Source organism: Nycticebus coucang, chromosome 2, assembly GCF_027406575.1.
Source record: "Nycticebus coucang isolate mNycCou1 chromosome 2, mNycCou1.pri, whole genome shotgun sequence".
Taxonomy (NCBI): Eukaryota; Metazoa; Chordata; class Mammalia; order Primates; family Lorisidae; genus Nycticebus; species Nycticebus coucang.
In genome coordinates, this window is record NC_069781.1 from 25,391,169 (window position 1) to 25,411,361 (window position 20,193).

The 20,193-nt window shown below is 41.2% G+C and overlaps 1 protein-coding gene across 4 annotated transcripts in view; it reads right to left on the reverse strand.

Moving 5' to 3' along the window:
- Positions 1–20,193, reverse strand: part of HSDL2 (hydroxysteroid dehydrogenase like 2) — a 116,361-nt gene that overhangs the window by 13,094 nt on the left and 83,074 nt on the right. For all 4 annotated transcript variants that reach the window (XM_053565748.1, XM_053565756.1, XM_053565747.1 and 1 more), the window contains 2 exons: positions 17,934–18,101; positions 12,269–12,397 (listed from right to left, as the gene is read on the reverse strand). In XM_053565748.1, coding sequence (XP_053421723.1) covers positions 12,269–12,397; positions 17,934–18,101 — 297 coding nt within the window. The remainder of the gene's footprint in view (positions 1–12,268; positions 12,398–17,933; positions 18,102–20,193) is intronic.

A 20,193-nucleotide genomic window follows, 5' to 3' on the forward strand; every position in this document is an offset into this window, starting at 1 on the left:
TGAGGATATAAAGAAAATCGAACCCTAACACATTGCAGATGGGAATATAAAAACGGTGCAGACACTTTAGCAAACAGTTTGGTAGTTTCTTTAAAATTTAAATATCAACTTAGCATATGACCCAGCAATTCCACTCTTAGGAATCTACCTAAGAGAAATGAAAACATACACAAATACATGTATCAGAGTGTTCACTGCAGCAATACTCTAACACAATCCTGGCTTGGTGCCCGTAGCTCAGTGAGTGGGGAGCCGGCCACATACACCGAGGCTGGCGAGGCTGGCGTGTTCGAGCCCAGCCTGGGCCTGCTAAACAACGATGACAAAAATAGCTGGGTGTTGTGGCAGGCACCTGTAGTACCAGCTACTCAGGAGGCTAAGGCAAGAGAATCGCTTAAGCCCAAGAGTTTGAGTTTGCTGTGAGCTGTGACACCACAGCACTCTACCCAGGGTGACATAGTGATACTCTGTCTCAAGAAACAAAAACAAACAACAACAACAAAAAAAAACTTTAGTGGCTATGGTCCAGGGTACCGGGGAAGTGGTCTCACTGCTGACCTCCGGGGCTGCCAAAGGCCTCAACAATGGGATAGGCGGGACCTCGATGCCATCCAACAACATGCTCTCCTGCAAGCTGCGTGGAGACGATTCTAGACAAGGACAAGTGCCCGTAGGCTGACTTCATCTTCTCACCCACCACATTTTGGACGCACTTCTCACCAGCCTACATTGGACTCGTCAGATATGTCTGTTTCCCCCAGACTGGGACTTCCAAGGCTACCGTGTGTGGCTTTTTAAGTCATGCACAAGAGTGCCATGATGCTGTTCACAGAGGCTCCCATCCAGAAGGAGAGTTAAGTACAGAAATTTAGCAAGTAACCTGGTGGATTAGAGCTGCACCAGGGGAGAAGGTTGAAGAAGGCACATCAACCCCGCTGAGGCAAGCTGCGACCTCAAGGATACAAAAAAAAGGTACAAAATCCATCACCAAGTGGACGTGAGTCCCTTCCCCCATGAGAATGGCTTGGATTGCCCCACAAACAAACGAGCAAAGTTCAAAGGTCCTCTCACTACACTCCACAGGAGAGACCCTCTAAAAACTGGACTTACCTCCCCTACTACGGTGCCATGGCATTTTCCTCCCAGGCATAAAACTGTATAAAACTGTATATATTCTCTACCTGCAATTCTTAGCTCCCAGCACTGCCCTCCACTCTCACTCTGAGGTCTGGAGGCCTGTCCCCCAGGAGTCCAGATTCTTGGGTGATTTCTCAAGGGGAGTGGACAGGGCCTAGACTACAGCTGGTCAGTGCTGACTCTGCAGCATGGGAGTGAGGAGAGGACGATCGGCTGACAGGGAACCGTGCTGTAGCGGCGGTGCCCTGAGGCACAGAGCAGCAGCCGTTTTTGGCAACAATAGGGCTCACTCCCGGATAGTCCAAAGCCACGACCCCTGTTACCCTGAGCAACCAGAGGAGGCCGGGCATCTTCTCAGGTGGCAACCACCACGGAACAGATCTGGGACTGAAATGCAGGCCCCGTGAGTAAAGAATTTGCCAGAGGTGGTACAGGCCTGGGTGGAGACCGGGGACTAGAAAATGCACGCGTAGAGGCAGGAAATGCCCAGGGCAGGGCTGACCCAGAGGATAGCTTTACTGAGCCTAAGACGCACCCGGCCCTCAGGAAACCATCAGCCTATAGACAAAGGAAGGCAGGAGGCTAGAACTACAGCAAACTGTGCTGCGAATGCAAATCTACAGGAGCAAAGACAGGGCCTGAGGTGCAGGTTCTGGGAACTCAAAACAGCTTCTCTTCTGCAGGGGAATTTAGCAGGGACAGAAACAAATTCCTGCAAAGTTGTTCTGTTCTGTCAGTAACATCTATCAGGGGCGAAGCTGGAACTGAGTGAACACCCCCCAGCCTCCGTCAAGCGCCCGAGGTTGTCAGGCCTCACCTCCCCCTGCTGGATAGAGGCAGAGAGCAGCAGTCTGGCTGAGCAGACATAGATTTCCTTGTGATCCAGGCAGGTGCAAACCCCTGGAGTATCTGCTTACTGGAGGCAACTGGGTCACAGGCCTGCGGGGTTTATCAGAGACTGGGTGTGACAGAGGTGCAAGGTGGGGAAGGAGACATCAACCATTCCAGACAAATCTATTTTCTGGGTGGGTTCTCCTGACTTCACGGAGCACCGGACAAGTCATATTTGACTCGTCAGCAGACCCCTGCGATCCAGTTGCCAGAGACCTTTTAAACTCTCCCACCTCAGACAGGTGCTCACTGAGACAACTGATTTGGACCTTTTTTTTTTTTTGTAGAGACAGAGTCTCACTTTATGGCCCTCGGTAGTGTGCCGTGGCCTCACACAGCTCACAGCAACCTCCAACTCCTGGGCTTAAGCGATTCTCTTGCCTCAGCCTCCCGAGTAGCTGGGACTACAGGCGCCCGCCACAACGGCCGGCTATTTTTTGGTTGCAGTTCAGCCGGGGCCGGGTTTGAACCCGCCACCCTCGGTATATGGGGCCGGCGCCTTACTGACTGAGCCACAAGCGCCGCCCGATTTGGACCTTTTGAACTGAGCCAATCGCCTGAGGACTATCCAAGTGGTGCCCTGGATGTGTGGTTGTAGGAAGGTTTGATTTTCCTTTTCCAATTGTTGCCTGTGGGGGGCAGGGTGACTTAATTGCTGGTATTTCTCCACAGCTGAGACCTCAACCCAGACTGTTTCACTAGGGTCTGACAGAGACCAGCTGAAAACAAGACAGAGCCACTTAGCCCCACCACACCAAACAGGTCCCAGTTTCTCAGGCTGTAGCACTGTACGGGTCCTTGACAAAGCTGCAGGGGAAAAGTCAAACGGTATAAAACCATGGGGCAGAATCAGTGGAAAAACTGTGGTAACATGAATAACCAGAATAGATCAACCCCCCCCCCCCCAAGGAAAGATATGGCAGATGTAAATGAAGATCCCATTCACAAACAGCTGGCCAAGATGTCAGAAATTGAATTCAGAAGTTGGATTGCAAACAAGATTAATAGAATGGAGGAAAATTTGGAATTAGAAATTTGAGGAGCAATTCAAAAGTCAGAATTAGAAATTCGAGGAGAAATTCAAAAGTTGTCTCAAGAATTTAACGAATTTAAAGACAAAACCACTAAAGATTTTGATGCACTGAAGCAAGAATTTGCAGCCCTCAAAGATCTGAAAAAATACAGTAGAATCCCTCAGTAACAGAGTGGAGCAAGGAGAAGAAAGGATTTCTGACATTGAAGACAAAGCTTTTGAACGCTCCTAAACTCTCAAAGAGGAAGAGAAATGGAGAGCAAAAACGGATCATTCTCTCAGGGAGCTCTGGGATAATTCGAAGAAGGCTAATATCTGCCTCATTGGAATCCCTGATAATGATGAAGTGGCCTTGCAAGGCACAGAGGCCCTTCTCCATGAAATTATGAAGGAGAATTTTCCAGACATGCCAAGAGATGCTGAAATTCAGATAGCAGAGAGTTTCAGAACCCCAGCTCGACTTAATCCGAATAAGACATCCCCCAGGCATATCATAATTAACTTCACTAAAGTTAATATGAAGGAGAAAATTCTGACAGCAGCCAGACATAAGAACTCCATTACCTACAAAGGCAAGAATATTAGAATGACTGCAGATCTCTCTGCTGAAACTTTTCAAGCCAGAAGAGGGTGGTCATCGACTTTTAATCTCCTAAAGCAAAATAACTTTCACCCTGTATCCAGCTAAACTGAGTTTCGTTTATGATGGAGAAATTAAATACTTTAATGACATTCATATGTTGAAGAAATTTGCCATAAGCAAACAAGCTCTTCAGGATATTCTCAGACCTATCCTCCATAATGACTAGCACAATCCTCTACCACAAAAGTAAACTCACTCAGAAATTTTGGATCAAACTCCAACTTCCACAGTGGCAAAAGGATTAAAAATGTCCACTGGACTTTCGAAAAACTTGATACCCCAAATTTCACCAAAGTTATCAATATTCTCCATTAATGTGAATGGCTTAAACTGTCTTCTAAAGAGGTACAGGTTAGCTGACTGGATACAAAAATTCAGGCCAGATATCTGTTGCATACAGGAGCCACATCTTACCCTGAAATATTATAAATATAGACTCAGGGTGAAAGAATGGTCGTCCATATTTCAGGCAAATGGTAATCAGAAAAAAGCAGGTGTTGCAATTCTATTTGCAGACACAATAGGCTTTAAACCAACAAAAGTAAGGAAGGATAAGAATGGTCACTTAATATTTGTTAACAGTAATACTCAGTATGATGAGATTTCAATTATTAATATTTAAGCACTCAACCAGAATGCGCCTCATTATAATTATAAAAGAAACTCTAACAGACATGAGCAACTTGATTTCTTCCAGCTACATAATAGTCAGAGATTTCAACACTCCTTTGGCAGTGTTGGATAGATCCTCCAATAAGAAGCTGACCAAAGAAATTTTACATTTAAACCTAACCATCCAACATTTAGATTTAGCAGACATCTACAGAACATTTCATCCCAACAAAAGTGAATACACATACTTCTCATCAGCCCATGGAACATACTCCAAAATTGATCACATTTTAGGTCACAGTCTAACCTCAGTAAATTTAAAGGAATAGAAATTGTTCCTTTCATCTTCTTGGACCACCATGGAATAAAAGTTGAGCTCAGTAACAACAGGAATCTGCATACTCATACAAAAATATGGAAGTTAAATAACCTTATGCTGAATGATAGCTGGGTCATAGATGAGATTAAGAAGGAAACTGCCAAATTTTTGGAACAAAACGACAATGAAGACACGAATTATCAGATCCTCTGGGATACCACAAAAGCAGTCCTAAGAGGGAAATTTATAGCACTGCAAGCCTTCCTCAAGAGAACGGAAAGAGAAGAAGTTAACAAGTTAATGGGACATCTCAAGCAACTGAAAAAGGAAGAACATTCCAACCCCAACCCCAGTAGAAGAAAAGATATAACCAAAATTAGAGCAGAATTAAATGAAATTGAAAACAAAAGAATAATACAACAAATCAATAAATCAAAAAGTTGGTTTTTTGAAAAGGTCAATAAAATAGATAAACCTTTGGCTAACCTAACCAGGAAAAAAAGAGTAAAATCTCTAATCTCATCAATCAGAAACGACAAAGATGAAATAACAACAGACTCCTCAGAAATTCAAAAAATCCTTAATGAATATTACAAGAAACTTTATTCTCAGAAATATGAAAATCTGAAGGAAACTGAACAATACTTGGAAGTACGTCACCTTCCAAGACTTAGCCAGAATCAAGTGGAAATGTTGAACAGGACAATATCAAGTTCTGAAATAGTATCAACCATACAAAATCTCCCTAAAAAGAAAAGCCTGGGACAGATGGCTTCAAGTCAGAATTCTACCAAACCTATAAAGAGGAACTAGTACCTATATTGCTCAACCTGTTCCAAAATGTAGAAAAAGAAGAAAGACTACCCAACACGTTCTATGAAGCAAACATCACCCTGATCCCCAAACCAGGAAAAGGCCCAACAAGAAAAGAAAATTATAGACCAATATCACTAATGAATAAAATATTCAACAAGATCCTAACAAACAGAATCCAGCAACACATCAAACAAATTATACATCATGACCAAGTCGGTTTTATCCCAAGGTCCCAAGGCTGGTTCAATATACGTAAATCTGTAAGTATAATTGAGCACATAAACAAATTAAAAAACAAAGACCATATGATTTTCTCAATTGATGCAGAAAAAGCTTTTGATAATATCCAGCATCCCTTCATGATCAGAACACTTAAGAAAATTGGTATAGAAGGGACATTTCTTAAACTCATAGAGGCCACCTACAGCAAACCCACAGCCAATATAGTATTGAATGGAGTTAAATTAAAATTATTTCCACTTAGATAAGGAACCAGACAAGGCTGCCCATTGTCTCCACTGCTCTTTAACACTGTAATGGAAGTTTTAGCCATCACAATTAGAGAAGAAAAGGCAATCAAAGGTATCCATATTGGGTCAGAAGAGATCAAACTTTCACTCTTCACAGATGATATGACTGTTATCTGGAAAACACCAGGCATTCTACTACAAAATTCTTAGAAGTGATCAAGGAATACAGCTGTATCTCAAGTTACAAAATCAACATTCATAAATTGGTAGCCTTTATATATGCCAACAATAGTCAAGCTGAAAACACAGTTAAAGACTCTATTCCATTCACAGTAGTGTCAAAGAAGATGAAATATTTGGGAGTTTATCTAACAAAGGACGTGAAAGATCTCTATAAAGAGAACTATGAAACTCTAAGAAAAGAAATAGCTGAAAATGTTAACAAATGGAAAAACAAACCATGCTCATGGCTGGGAAGAATCAACATTGTTAAAATGTCCATACTACCCAAAGCAATATACAATTTTAATGCAATCCCTCTTAAAGCTCCACTGTCATACTTTAAAGATCTTGAAAAAAGAATACTTCGTTTTATATGGAATCAGAACAAACCTTGAATAGCCAAGACATTACTCAGAAATAAAAACAAAGCAGGAGGAATCACACTACCAGACCTCAGACTATACTATAAATCGACAGTGATCAAAACAGCATGGTACTGGCACAAAAACAGAGAAGTAGATGTCTGGAACAGAATAGAGAACCAAGAGATGAATCCAGCTACTTACCATTATTTGATCTTTGACAAGCCAATTAAAAACATTCAGTGGGGAAAAGATTCCCTATTTAACAAATGGTGCTGGGTGAACTGGCTGGTAACCTGTAGAAGACTGAAACTGGACCCACACCTTTCACCATTAACTAAGATAGACTCTCATTGGATTAAAGATTTAAACTTAAAACATGAAACTATAAAAATACTAGAAAAGAGTGTAGGGAAAACCCTTGAAGAAATTGGTCTGGGCAGTATTTTATGAGGAGGACCCCCCAGAGCAACTGAAGCAGCTTCAAAAATACACTACTGGGACCTGATCAAACTAAAAAGCTTCTGCACAGCCAAGAACACAGTAAATAAAGCAAGCAAACAGCCCTCAGAATGGGAGAAGATATTCGCAGGTTATGTCTCCAACAAAGGTTTAATAACCAGAATCCACAGAGAACCCAAACATATAAGCAAGAAAAGAACAATTGATCCCATCTCAGGCTGGGCAAGGGACTTGAAGAGGAAATTCTCTGAAGAAGACAGGTTCACAGCCTACGGTCATGTGAAAAAATGCTCATCATCTTTAATCATCAGAGAAATGCAAATCAAAACTACCTTCAGATACCATCTAACTCCAGTAAGATTAGCCCATATCACAAAATCCCAAGACCAGAGATGTTGGCGTGGATGTGGAGAAAAGGGAACACTTCTACACTGCTGGTGGGAATGCAAATTAATACATTCCTTTTGGAAAGATGTTTGGAGAACACTCAGAGATCTAAAAATAAATCTGCCATTCAATCCTATAACTCCTCTATTAGGTATATACCCAGAAGACCAAAAATCACATTATGACAAAGATATTTGTACCAGAATGTTTATTGAAGCCCAATTCATAATTGCTAAGTCATGGAAAAAGCCCAAGTGCCCAGTGATCCACGAATGGATTAATAAATGGTGGTATGTGTACACCATGGAATATTATGCAGCCTTAAAGAAAGATGGAGACTTTACCTCTTTCATGTTTACATGGATGGAGCTGGAATATATTCTTCTTAGTAAAGAGTCTCAACAATGGAAGAAAAAGTATCCAATGTACTCAGCCCTACTATGAAACTAATTTATGGCTTTCATATGAAAGCTATAACCCAGTTATAACCTAAGAATATGGGGAAGGGGGAGAGAGAGTGGAGGGAGAGGGGAAGATGGGCACAGGGAGGGTGATGGGTGGGATTACACCTGCGGTGCATCTTACAAGGGTACATGTGAAACTTAGTAAATGTAGAATATAAATGTCTTAACATAATAACTAAGAAAATGCCAGGAAGGCTATGTTAACCAGTGTGATGAAAATGTGTCAAACGGTCTACAAAACCAATGTATGGTGCCCCATGATCGCATTAATGTACAAGTTATGATTTAATAATAAAAAATAAATAAATAAATAATAATAAAATAATCGGGAGAAAAAAAAAAAACTTTAACAGTCCAGATGTCTATTAGCTGGTGAGTACACAGACATTATGTGGTATATCCAGACAACAGAATACCCTTCAGCAGTAAAAAGGAACTGAACTACGAAGACCAGCTACAATATATAGATAGATGTATCTCAAAAGCCTCATGCTAAGTGGAAAAGGCCAGATGCAAACAGCTATATACTGTTTGATTCCATTTAGAAGAAATGTCCAGAAACAGAAAATTTATAGAGAAAGAAAGCAAATTAGTGTTTGGCTGGCAGAAGAGTCCGGGTAGAAAGAGGATCGACTATGAAGAGACTTGAGAGAAAGTTTTTTTTTGACCAGGGCCAGATTTGAACCCGCCACCTCTGGTATATGGGGCCAGTGCCCTACTCCTTTGAGCCACAGGTGCCGCCCAGAAAGTTTTTTTTTAGAGTCTCACTCCAGTGCCATGGGTACAGGGCTCACAGCAACCTAGTACTCACTCTCCTATCACAGCTCACAGCACCCTCAGACTCCTGGGCTCAAGTGATCGTATTGCTTCAGTCTCCCGACCAGCTGGGACTACAGGTGCCTGCCAAGATACCTGGCTAGTTTTTCCATTTTCACTGTGCCTGGCTAATATGAGAGAATTTTTTTGTGTGATGAAAATGTTCTTGGTAGTGAGAGCTATGCAGTTATAAATTTACTAAAAATCATGTATACCTGTAATGGTGAATGTTACTGTATTCACCATGTTGAAATAAATTATACTTCAACAATTCTGTCTCAAAGACTTACAAAAAGCTATTACATATATATACATACATAGATATACCGAGGGCACAAAAAAAGAAATCTTGTTAGAAGTAAAATCTATCCTTCTCAAAAAGTGTATGAATTGTAGGTAAAATGGATGTGTGTAGCGTGTCTAGGTATACTTGACCAGTAACAGTAACTTCAATTCAACTTTGAAAAGTAATACATAGATAATATCTCTTAAAAGGCATATACATTTTTTGGCACCTTCTGTCCATTCTTGCTCAATTTAATTTCTATCGTACTGCTTTACCATATAGTGGCCTGTACTGGCCAAAAGGAGAGATTTTGATTATTTTGGGTTACCAGTTGCTTTAAGTTTTTATATTTATAACGACCATATAAATTAGTATGGAAATGGCTACGGTTTCCTAAAAGGGAGTTGTTAGCATATAAGGTCTAAATCGTGCCCATTTAAAGGAAAGCAGATGGGATGAACAGGAAGAGTGAAAGGACGTAAGAAGCAGAAGCAAACTCACTTGCTCCTAATCTGAACAAAACTTAGGTTTAAAAAAAATTATTTATACAGCTGGCTGACCTCTCCAGTCAATACAAGAGGACATTCATAGAAAGATATATAAATGGAGAGCCCGTTATTTCAAGTTTATGCTGCATAAGTAAAATGCGAATTAAAGATTTTTAAATTTTCACCTTTGTAGGGCAGAATAGTATAATAATTAAGGGCATGAACTTTAGCATTCAAATCCTAGCTCCATTTATTCACTATCTGATCTTGAATTTATTTTTATTTTATTTCATTTTTTTGAGACACAGCCTCAAGCTATTGCCCTGGGTAGAGTGCCGTGGCGTCACAGTTTACAGCAACGTCCAAGTCCTGGGCTTAAGCGATTCTCTTGCCTCAGCCTCCCAAGTAGCTGGGACTACAGGCACCCACCACAACACCCAGCTATTTTTTGGCTGCAGCTGTCATTGTTGTTTGGTGGGCCAGGGCCGGATTCAAACCCGGGAGCTCACGTGTACGTGGCTGGTGCTTTCACTGCTTGAGCCACAGGCACAGAGCCTGATCTTGAATTTATTATTTAATTCATCAGCCTCGGTCTCTACTGCTATAAAATGGAGAAACTATTTTATCTGAAAGAACTATTGGGAGTATTACTTAACCAATAGCAACCACATAATAAATATTACATACAGTTATTGTTATTTCTGTTTAGAAGTTGGCAATAAATTTTTATTTATTTATTTATCTATTTATTTATTTTGAGACAGAGTCTCACTTTGTCGCCCTCAGTAGAGTGCTCTGGTGTCACAGCTCACAGCTTGGTGTCACAACCTCAAACTCTTGGGCTTAAGCAATTCTCTTGCCTCAGCCTCCTGAGTAGTTGGGACTACAGGCACCTGCCACAATGCCCGGCTACTTTTTGGCTAGAGTTGTCATTGTTGGTTAGCAGGCCCAGGTCAGGCTCAAACCCACCAACCTCGGTGTATGTGGCTGGCGCCCTACTCACTGAGCTACAATGCCAAGCCTATTTTTAACAGTCTTTAAGTTTAAAAATATATGTAAGATTCAGGGCAGCGCCTGTGGCTCAAGGAGTAGGGCGCCGGTCCCATATGCCGGAGGTGGCAGGTTCAAACCTAGCCCTGGCCAAAAAAAAAAACCACAAAAAAAAAAAAAAAAAAAAAAAAAAAAAAAAAATATATATATATATATATATATATATGATTCAGATTTATCAAACACTTATTAAGCATTTATTAAGTGTGTCCAAAGCACCGTGTTTAAGCTGTATGGAGAAATAGTTGCAACAAGAAGCAAACAATAAACTATTAATAATAAAAATCCTTAAAGAGAGAACTATTCATTAATAATGAAAGATCTTATAATGCATTAATTGAAAGAGATTAGCAAACAGGCGTAATGTTATGATCCTGTTTTTATAAGCACACATCTGTATTTACATATATTCACTCACACACACAAATAGACATACATATGACGCCAAACCAAATTAACTGATGGTCGTTTTTCAGTGATTTTCAAAGAAAAATTTTTTCTTTTTTCTTAAGTATATTTTCTAATTTTTCTATGATAAACCATTAACAATATTACTAAAAACGGGAACATTTAAAGAAACCTTGATCGTTAGTACATCATATACAGATTGGCTCAGATAGAATGTAGGCAATTAGCATCTGGGATTGGAACTGGAAAACAAGACGTAGAGGGCACAGAATATCCTGTGATCCTGTCTCTCAAGATTAAAACAGAACAAAGCGTGAAGGACATTTATAATTCATTATATGAAAAACTCTCCAGAGCAGAATGTTCTAATGCTTTAGTTTGGAAGCACTGCTTTTAAGTTTTTAGATTTTGTGTTATCATTTGAAGTAGCGTTCTGAGACTAGGAAACAGAGAAAATTGCCCTTAAAATTTTTCTGGCACAGTTAGAGGTAAATGGGCAGAATAGAAAATCGTGCAAAAGGTTCTCTAAGTCAGGGACTCTACAGAAAGCAGGGTCATCGGGCCATGGCAGAGGGCCGGTATCTGTTCCCTAATACAACAGCTGGCAAGACCGAAGCATGACCTTACTCTCAATAGTCTAAGTCGGTATTAGATTCAGTACCTCCAATAACCATGGCATTAATGGAAACATGGTATCTTAGGCCAGCTAATATAAAGAAGCCCACATAGGAGTTCCTCCGAATTATCTTTCTATTCCCAACATTATATTAGCTTCTCAGTCATGCAAAAGGAAATTTTTCTTTTCTTTTTTTTTTTGTAATTAAATCATACATACATAGATCATGAACACATTTATGCCTTTGTGGGATTCAATGTGTTGATTACTTGTACCAATGGGAGTGCTTACATCCTACTAATTAACATAGCTTTCACCTCATTTACTTAATCACAGTGTTAAGACATTTGTGTTCAATACTTGATAGATTTGACTTGTACCCTTGCAATGTCCTTCATAGGTGAAGTCCCACCATTAACCCTTCCTCTAGCGAACCACGGCTCTCCCTTCCCATCCCCCTTCCCTTCCCTCCTTCATCTTGGGCTATAGTTGTGATTCATCTCTCATATGAAAGTGTGAGTGATTATAAATTTGTTTTCAAAAAGGAAATTATGATGTCTACTGCCCATTTGGTAGACAGGTAGAAGGATCAGTACAGTCAACAGGAGGAATGGCTTTCCCTAAACTAAGTGTTCCCTAAACTAAGTGTTCCTCAACATAAATAGCTGCTAAGATTCCACCGCTGAAAACATTTAAAAGTCTTGATTATTTGGAAAGGGATAAAATACAATGTTGGGGTTAAATTTTCCTTGAACAATATGTCAACTAAAAAAATTAAAAACTCACCTGAAAACATTTTCACAAAATCTTCTGTAGACATGCTCATCACCACATCGACCCGATCAGAAGGCTCTCCATATCCGACTTTCCCACCCTTGCTTTTCAGATCAAGAAACCATATGCCACCATCTTCACCTATGTGGAGATAATTAAGAGAAATAAATGCCAAAGAAGCCCTGTTCTTAAATTTAATAATTACTACAATCAGGATACTCTTTTTTTTTTGAGACAGAGTCTCACTCTGTCAGCCAGGGTAGAGAGCTGTGGTGTCATAACTCACAGCACCCTCAAACTCCTGGGCTCAAGTGATCCTCCTGCCTCAGCCTCCCAAGTAGCTGGGACTACAGGTGACCGCCACAACACCAGGCTAGTTTTTCCATTTTTAGTGGAGACAGGGTCTCTGGCTAGTCTCGAATTCCTGAGCTCAAGCAATCCACCTGCTCTAGCCTCCCAGAGTGCTAAGATTATAGGCATGAGCCACCTTGCCCAGCCCAATTAGAATAATCTTACAAAATGCTCTTTATCAGGTTAGAATCTCCAGACCATTATCAATCAAATTCAGCAAATATGTATTAAGCACTTATGTTCCAGGTATTCTGCCAGGCTCTAATAACTCCTTTTTTTTTTTTTTTTTTCCAGTTTTTGGCTGGGGCTGGGTTTGAACCCACCACCTCCAGTACATAGGGTGGGAGCGCCCTACTCCTTAGAGCCACAGGCACTGCCCTAACAATTCTTTAATAAACAAGAAAAACATGTTCTCACAATAGAGGAAGTAGAGGGTGATATGGGAGCATATTAATAAAGGATCAGGTGGTGCAGTTCATAAAGATGGAAAGAAGAGAGTGGTTACTAGGGTCTGGAGGAGGAAGGAATAGAGAGTTACTGTTTAATGGGTACAGAGTTGTATTGGGATGATGAAAAAGTGCAAATGCATGGTGGTGTTGGCTGCACAACAATGTAAATGCACTTAAAGCTACTGACCTATATGGTTAGAAACGGGTAAAAGGACAAATTTTATGTTCTGTTCTGTATCTTTTACCACAATAAAAATCTAAATTAAGAAATAAAGAGTCAGGAAAGCCAAATTGAAGCTGAGATTTGAAAGTTAAGTAAGAATTAGCTAGATCAATGATTTTTTTTCTTTTTTTTTTTTGGAGACATGAGTCTTAAGCTGTCACCCTGGGTAGAGTGCCGTGGAGTCACAGCTCACAGCAACCTCAAACTCTTGGGCTTAAGCAATTCTCTTGCCTTAGCCTCCCAAATAGCTGGGACAATAGGTGCTTGCCAGAATGCCTGGCTATTTTTATGTTGTTGCAGTTGTCATTGTTGTTTTAGCAGGCCTGGGCTGGGTTTGAATCCTGGCTGGAGCCCTACACACTGAGCTACGGGTGCTGCCTAGATCAGTGATTTTTAATCAGTGTTCCACAACACTCTGGTATGCTGTGAGAAGATCTTAGGTGTGGTACAAAAATTTTTAAGGATCATTAATTAAATTATTTTTGAAAGAAGTTCAAAGCACATTAAGTATATTCTTTTTATTTATTTATTTAGAGACAGAGTTTCATTATGTTGCCCTGGGTACAGTGCCATGGCGTCATAGCTCACAGCAAGCTCAAACTCTTAGGCTTAAGCGATTCTCTTGCCTCAACCTCCCAAGTAGCTGAGAATACAGGTACCCACCACAACACTCGCTATGTTTTAGTTACAGCTGTCATTGTTGTTTGGCTGGCCTGGGCTGGGTTCAAACCCACCAGCTCTGGTGTATGTGGCTGGTGCCCTAGCCGCTAAGTTACAGGTGCTGAGCCAATTCTTTTTTTTTTATTAACATAATTTGTATGCTGTGGAAGTTTAACTATTGGTTCAAATGTACCATAAGATAAAATATGTTGAAAAACATTGAGCTAGATGGACAGGGCAGAGAGAAACTGGGAAGAAAATGTGCAAAAAAGCCAGAATCAAGAGTGTAGCATGTGTCAGGAACTGAAAAAATACATAGCAGAACTGGAAGACAGAAAGGGGTTAGAGAATGGCATCAGATGAGTTTGTGAGGCAGTCTAGGTACAAAGCACAGTGAGCCATGCAAAGCATTTACTGACATCGTCCACAGGATATGCTGTAGAAGGAGAATGATGAATTAAAGTTTTCTTATTTTTATTATGTTATTTTTTTGAGACTAACTCGCACTACACTGCCCAAGCAGGTCTCCAATTCCTGGGTTCCAGCGATCCTCTTGCCTTAGCCTCCCAAGTAGTGAGACTGAAGGAGTGCACCACCTGCATGGTTTGCACATTTTAAATATTTCATTTTTCATGCAGTGTTAATAACATACTGTAGTGGGATCAAGAGGATGCAGAAGGCCAGTAAAGATGGTGCTAGTAGACATGACGATGTGTCCCAGGATCAGGGTCATGCCAGTGAGATAGAGAAAAGTGGGCACATTTGACAAAGCATTTTAAGGCAGAACCATAGACTAGGCAACTGAGTATGAAGAAAAAGGGGGTAAGGTACACAGGAATGATTCTCTAGTTTTTGGTTTGACAATCTGGGTAAATATAGGGGTGTGTGTGTGTGTGTGTGTGTGTGTGTGTGTGTGTGTGTGTGTTTTAATTGTTGGGGACTCCTTGAGGGTACAATAAACCAGATTACACTGACTGCATTTGTTAGGCAAAGTCCCTTGTGTGTGTGTTTTTTTTAATCTCAGAGATGACTACTAAAAAACAGCAAATTTAATGGGTGGTGGCAAAAGTAGGTGTTGGGAATGGCAAGAAGTTGTTTTGGACATTTTCAGATTGAATCATCTTTGCGACAGTCAAAGAGAAATGTCAAATGCAGTCTGGCTAAGCTAGAAACAGAGACACACAATCAATTCACGTGGTCACTGAAGCCATGTGAATGGCTGGGGTTTCCTGGAGAAAGTCTGCAGAGGGTCAAAAGTGCTAAGACAGGGACCTGAAGAACATCATTTATGGGACCATCAGAGGAAAAGCATTCAGCAGAGGGGACAGAAAAGTGTGAACACAGGCAGAGAAGGAAAGCAAAGAGGCTACCAGGGAGGACCAAGGAAAGGAGCATTTCCAAAAGGAAGAACTAGTGGGCGGTGCCTGTGGCTCAAAAGAGTAGGGTGCTGGCCCCACATGCTGGAGGTGGTGGGTTCAAACCCAGCCCCGGCCAAAAACTGCAAAAAAAAGAAAAAAAAGGAAGAACTAGTCAACAGTATCCAATGCTGCAGACTGTTCACAAAGGGAGGAATGACAAGTGCCCAGTAGTGACACAGAAGTCACCGAAGACCCTGGCGAAAGCAATTCAGTTGAATGCAGAACAATGACACTCAGGTAGAGTATATCCAGGACAGTGAGTTGTAGATGAAAAGAAATTTGAGTCTGAAAGGAGGAAAGTAGTTTGTTACTGTTGTTAGGTTCTGTTGTAAAGACAGAAAAGACTTGAGAACATGAAAATAACATTGAGAGGGAGGATGCAAGATGAACAGGTGGATAAGAAGGCTCGGAGCTCCCGAGAAGGCCCAGGGAAACGGGGTCTAGAACTTTCCTTCCAGTGTGATCTATCTGTGGAGTGCAATACTGTCATCACCTGTCCAAAATGCAGAATCTCAGAACCTACTCTAGACCTACTCAATCGGATTCTACATTTTAGACCTACTGAGTCAGTACTCAGTGCAGACGTTAGAACTTGGGCTCTGATCCAGAACTGAGCTCCATCCTACTGGGAGGGAAGGAAGGGAGGGTGGTGCCTATAATGGTTGATTTCATATCTAATGGCAGAAAACTGAAGCGATTTCTGTCTGTAGGTTTGATAATCTCTATCAAAGTGGAAGTGAGATTATCTGCTAGCACAGGCAGGAAGGGACAGAGGGAGACTTTAGGAACACTGAAAAAGTTTAAAACAAAACAATAACTGGAACACATGGCAGTAAGTGGACCACAAAAATACAGAAGTTCTAAGGTGCTGCTTGGACCCCAGTTGAAAAGGGGCAATGGGGAATTTCCATGGGTATAGGTCCACCAAATGGTGTGATTTTTTTCCTCCTTTCTTCCCCCCAAACTTAGCAGCCTGGATGAAACTGTGGGGCAGCCAGATAATCTGATTCACCTAGGAGTAGGTTTTGACATAAGCACAAAGAGTCCAGCAAGCTTAGACCAGGCAAGTGATTAAAGCAATGGGCCATAGATTCTAAGGGTAACAAGGAAGTAAAACCAGGAAGGAAAAACGGATTAAGACAAAACAGTGGTGGTTAATGCCTGTAATCCCAGCACTCTGGGAGGCCAAGGTAGGTAGATCCCTTAAACTCAGGAGTTTGAGACCAGCCTGAGCAAGAGTGATACCCCATCTCTACTAAAAATAAAAAAACTGGCTCAGCGCATGTGGCTCAATCAGCTAATGTGCCAGCCACATACACCTAAGCTGGCAGGTTCGAATCCAGCACGGGCCTGCCAAACAACAATGACAGCTACAACCAAAAAATAGCCGGGCATTGTGGTAGGCACCTGTAGTCCCAGCTACTTGGGAGGTAGAGGCAGGAGAGTTGCTTGAGCCCAAGAGTTGGAGGTTGCTGTGAGCTGTGATGCCACGGCACTCTACCCAGGGCGACAGCTTGAGGCTCTGTCTCAAAAATAAATAAATAAAATAAATAAATAAATAAACTAGCCAGAGGTGTGGTGGGCACCTGTAGTCCCAGATACTCAGGAGGCTGAAGCAAGAGGATTGCCTGAGCCCAAGAGATTAAGGTTGCTGTGAGTTATGATGATGCCAGGGAACCCTCCCTAGGGTGACAAAGTGAGACTCTGACTCATGAAAAGAAAAAACAAAGAATTGGAGGTCTTGTTATGTTGCCCAGGCTTATCTCAAACTTCTGGGTTCAAGCAATCAATAATCCTCCCACTTTAGCCTCCAAAGCAGACAGAATTACAAATGTGTACCAACTGTCCTGCTAATATTTTAAAATTATTTTTGTAGGAATGGGGTCTTGCTGGGTTGCCCAGGCTGATCTTGAACTCTTGGCCTCAACTGATCCTCCTGCCTCAGCCTCCCAAAGTGCTGGGATTATAGATGTAAGCCACTGTGCCTAGCCCAGCAGCTAGTTCTTAAAGTATTATTAATAAATGTTATTTTCATATAAGAACAAAAATTTTAAGAGGTTATTAAAAAGCTGACTACATTCAGACTTATCTCACAAGATAAAAATGGCAAGGTGCCCATGTTGACAAATTACTGCATTATACTACCCGTCATCATCCATACGCCCTTTTAAGTTGGACTGACTGTCTCTCAACTAAATATGCCAAGGAGTTAATAAACACTGGAAATATTTGTAATAAAACTGTACTTTACATGTCTCACATGTACTAAAGTTAAAAATACAAATCCATAGTTATTTGTTATTCTTGAACATCTACATTCAAGAACAAGGGTCCTGGGATAAAGTCAATTCCCAGGTGATCACTTGTGGAGGCTGATTTTCTTCCAAAAGAAACATCTTACTTTGTTTCATAAAAGCCCAGACTACCAGGCAGTGCCCATAGCTCAGTGGGTACGGCGCCGGCCACATACACCAAGGCTGGCGGGTTCGAACCTGGTTCTGGCCAGCTCAAACAACAATGATAACTGCAACAACAGAAAAAAAAAACAAACCCAGACTACCAGATATGATCCTTACCTGAGAGTTCAAACAGATAGATTGCTTGAGTGGCTTTAACCACGTCATCACTGAGAGAGTCTTTAACAATTTTAAATGTTTCTTCCACAGCTCCAGCATGTGCTTTTGGTTGTGGCTGCAGCTGTGGCTGTGGCTGTGGCTTTTCTTCTTTGACCTCTGGAATACCACCTGTAAAATATTATTCATGTAAATGGACTTAAAGCTTTGGCAGTGTAGGTCACACAGAATTAATTAATTAGCAGGATACACTTCTTACCAGTTAGACTAACATTGCTTTAAAAGCATTAAGTAAATGCACCTAAAAGCATGTATCAAACTAATGGGATAACAGTCACACACAGTTATAACACATAACATCCATTACGATTATAAATGTAAAGGTTCTGTCCTCTCCAAATAAAAGGCTGACTTTTAGATAAGGTTTAAAAAACACTATTAAACTATAAAATGTTTTTAATGAAAAGACTTAAGCAAAACTTGGAGTTTTAAAGGTGATATTTAATGACTCCTGTACCAGCCCCTCTAAGTTCTAAAACCAAATGAGAAAGAAGGACATTGGAACCAAAAGTAAGGTTGGGTGCAGTGGATTGCCTGAGCTCACAGGTTCGAGACCAACCTGAGCAAGAGTGAGACCCTGCCTCTAAAAATAGCCAGATGTTGTGGCAGGCGCCTGTAGTCCCAGCTACTCAGGAGGCTGAGGCAAGAGAATCAGCCTGAGAGTCTGAGGTTGCTGTGAGCTATGATGCCACAGCACCCTATGGGGGGACAAAGTGAGGCTCTGTCTCAAAAAAAAGAAGATAAAAATATCGGGCAGCGCCTGTGGCTCAGCGGGTAGGGCGCCAGCCCCATATGCCGAGGGTGGCGGGTTCAAACCCAGCCCCGGCCAAACTGCAACAAAAAAATAGCCGGGCGTTGTGGCGGGCGCCTGTAGTCCCAGCTACTTGGGAGGCTGAGTCAAGAGAATTGCCTAAGCCCAAGGATTTAGAGGTTGCTGTGAGCTGTGTGACGCCATGGCACTCTACCAAGGGCGATAAGGTGAGACTCTGTCTCTACCAAAAAAAAAAAAAAAAAGATAAAAATATCAACTGTGGAATGAATTGGAGCTAAGCTGGAGATTGTAGCTTGAATCAATATCCACATGAACTTCCTTATCACTTTACCCCCAAATTAAATTTATTCACTTCATCCCTTCACCCAAACATTGAACCTGCATCCTCCCATCAAGAGTTAGAAATGCTCTGTGTGTAGATACCATCTTAAAACTGAGGACAGCCTGACCCAAAACAGAGAACGTGCAAAAAGGTCTGAACTATACAGGCTCAGTTTCTTCTCCCCATCTCACTTATTCAGATTGGTCCCTCCCAATGCCTAAAAAGGGAGGTCAAACTACTAGTCCCATAAAGGCTCCCTGTTTGGAAATGGCTAGGGAAGTAGAATGAAGGTTATCTGCAACATTTCTTTTTTTTTTCTTTTTGAGAGAGTCTCACTTTGTCACCCTCAGTAGAGTCCCATGGCGTCACAGCTCACAGCAACCTCCAACTCCTGGGCTTAGGGGATTCTCTTGCCTCAGCCTCCCGAGCAGCTGGGACTACAGGCACCCGCCACAACGCCTGGCTATTTTTTTGTTGCAGTTTGGCCAGGGCTGGGTTTGAACCTGCCACGCTCGGTATATGGAGTTAGCACCCTACCCACTGAGCTGCCCAATTATCTGCAACATATAACAATTGAGCATATGATCAGCCAGGGAAGAAGGTAACAGTTTCATAGGACTGTTCTGTTCCCATATCATGATGCTGTCCCCCAGTACTGTTTCTGTTCCTTTATTTACCCTTCTGGAATCCTATGGCAGTAGCTTAGTAGTTGCCCCCAGACAGAGAGAAGAACACTCCATTAATTAAATTAATTCCAAGGTCAATCTATACTCTAGGCTGAAAATTAACTATTCCCCAGCTCAAATTATACCCAACCATCTTGTCTAATACAATTCGGCTAAGATTAAAAAATGAAATATAATTGATGACATAAAGATACTCCCTAGTAGAAAGTAAGTTACATAAAATATATTGAATATAGTTATACTTGTGAAGAAAAAAGCGTGATTGGAAGGAAATAAATCAAAATATAAGCAGTATTTATATTTTGAGTACAAGTGATTTAAAAAATTTTCATTAAGCTTTTCTATTTTTTTATACTAAGCTTTTCTATGTAGACTAAAATACTATCAAAACTGAGTAGAGGGTGGTGCCTGTGGCTTAGTGAG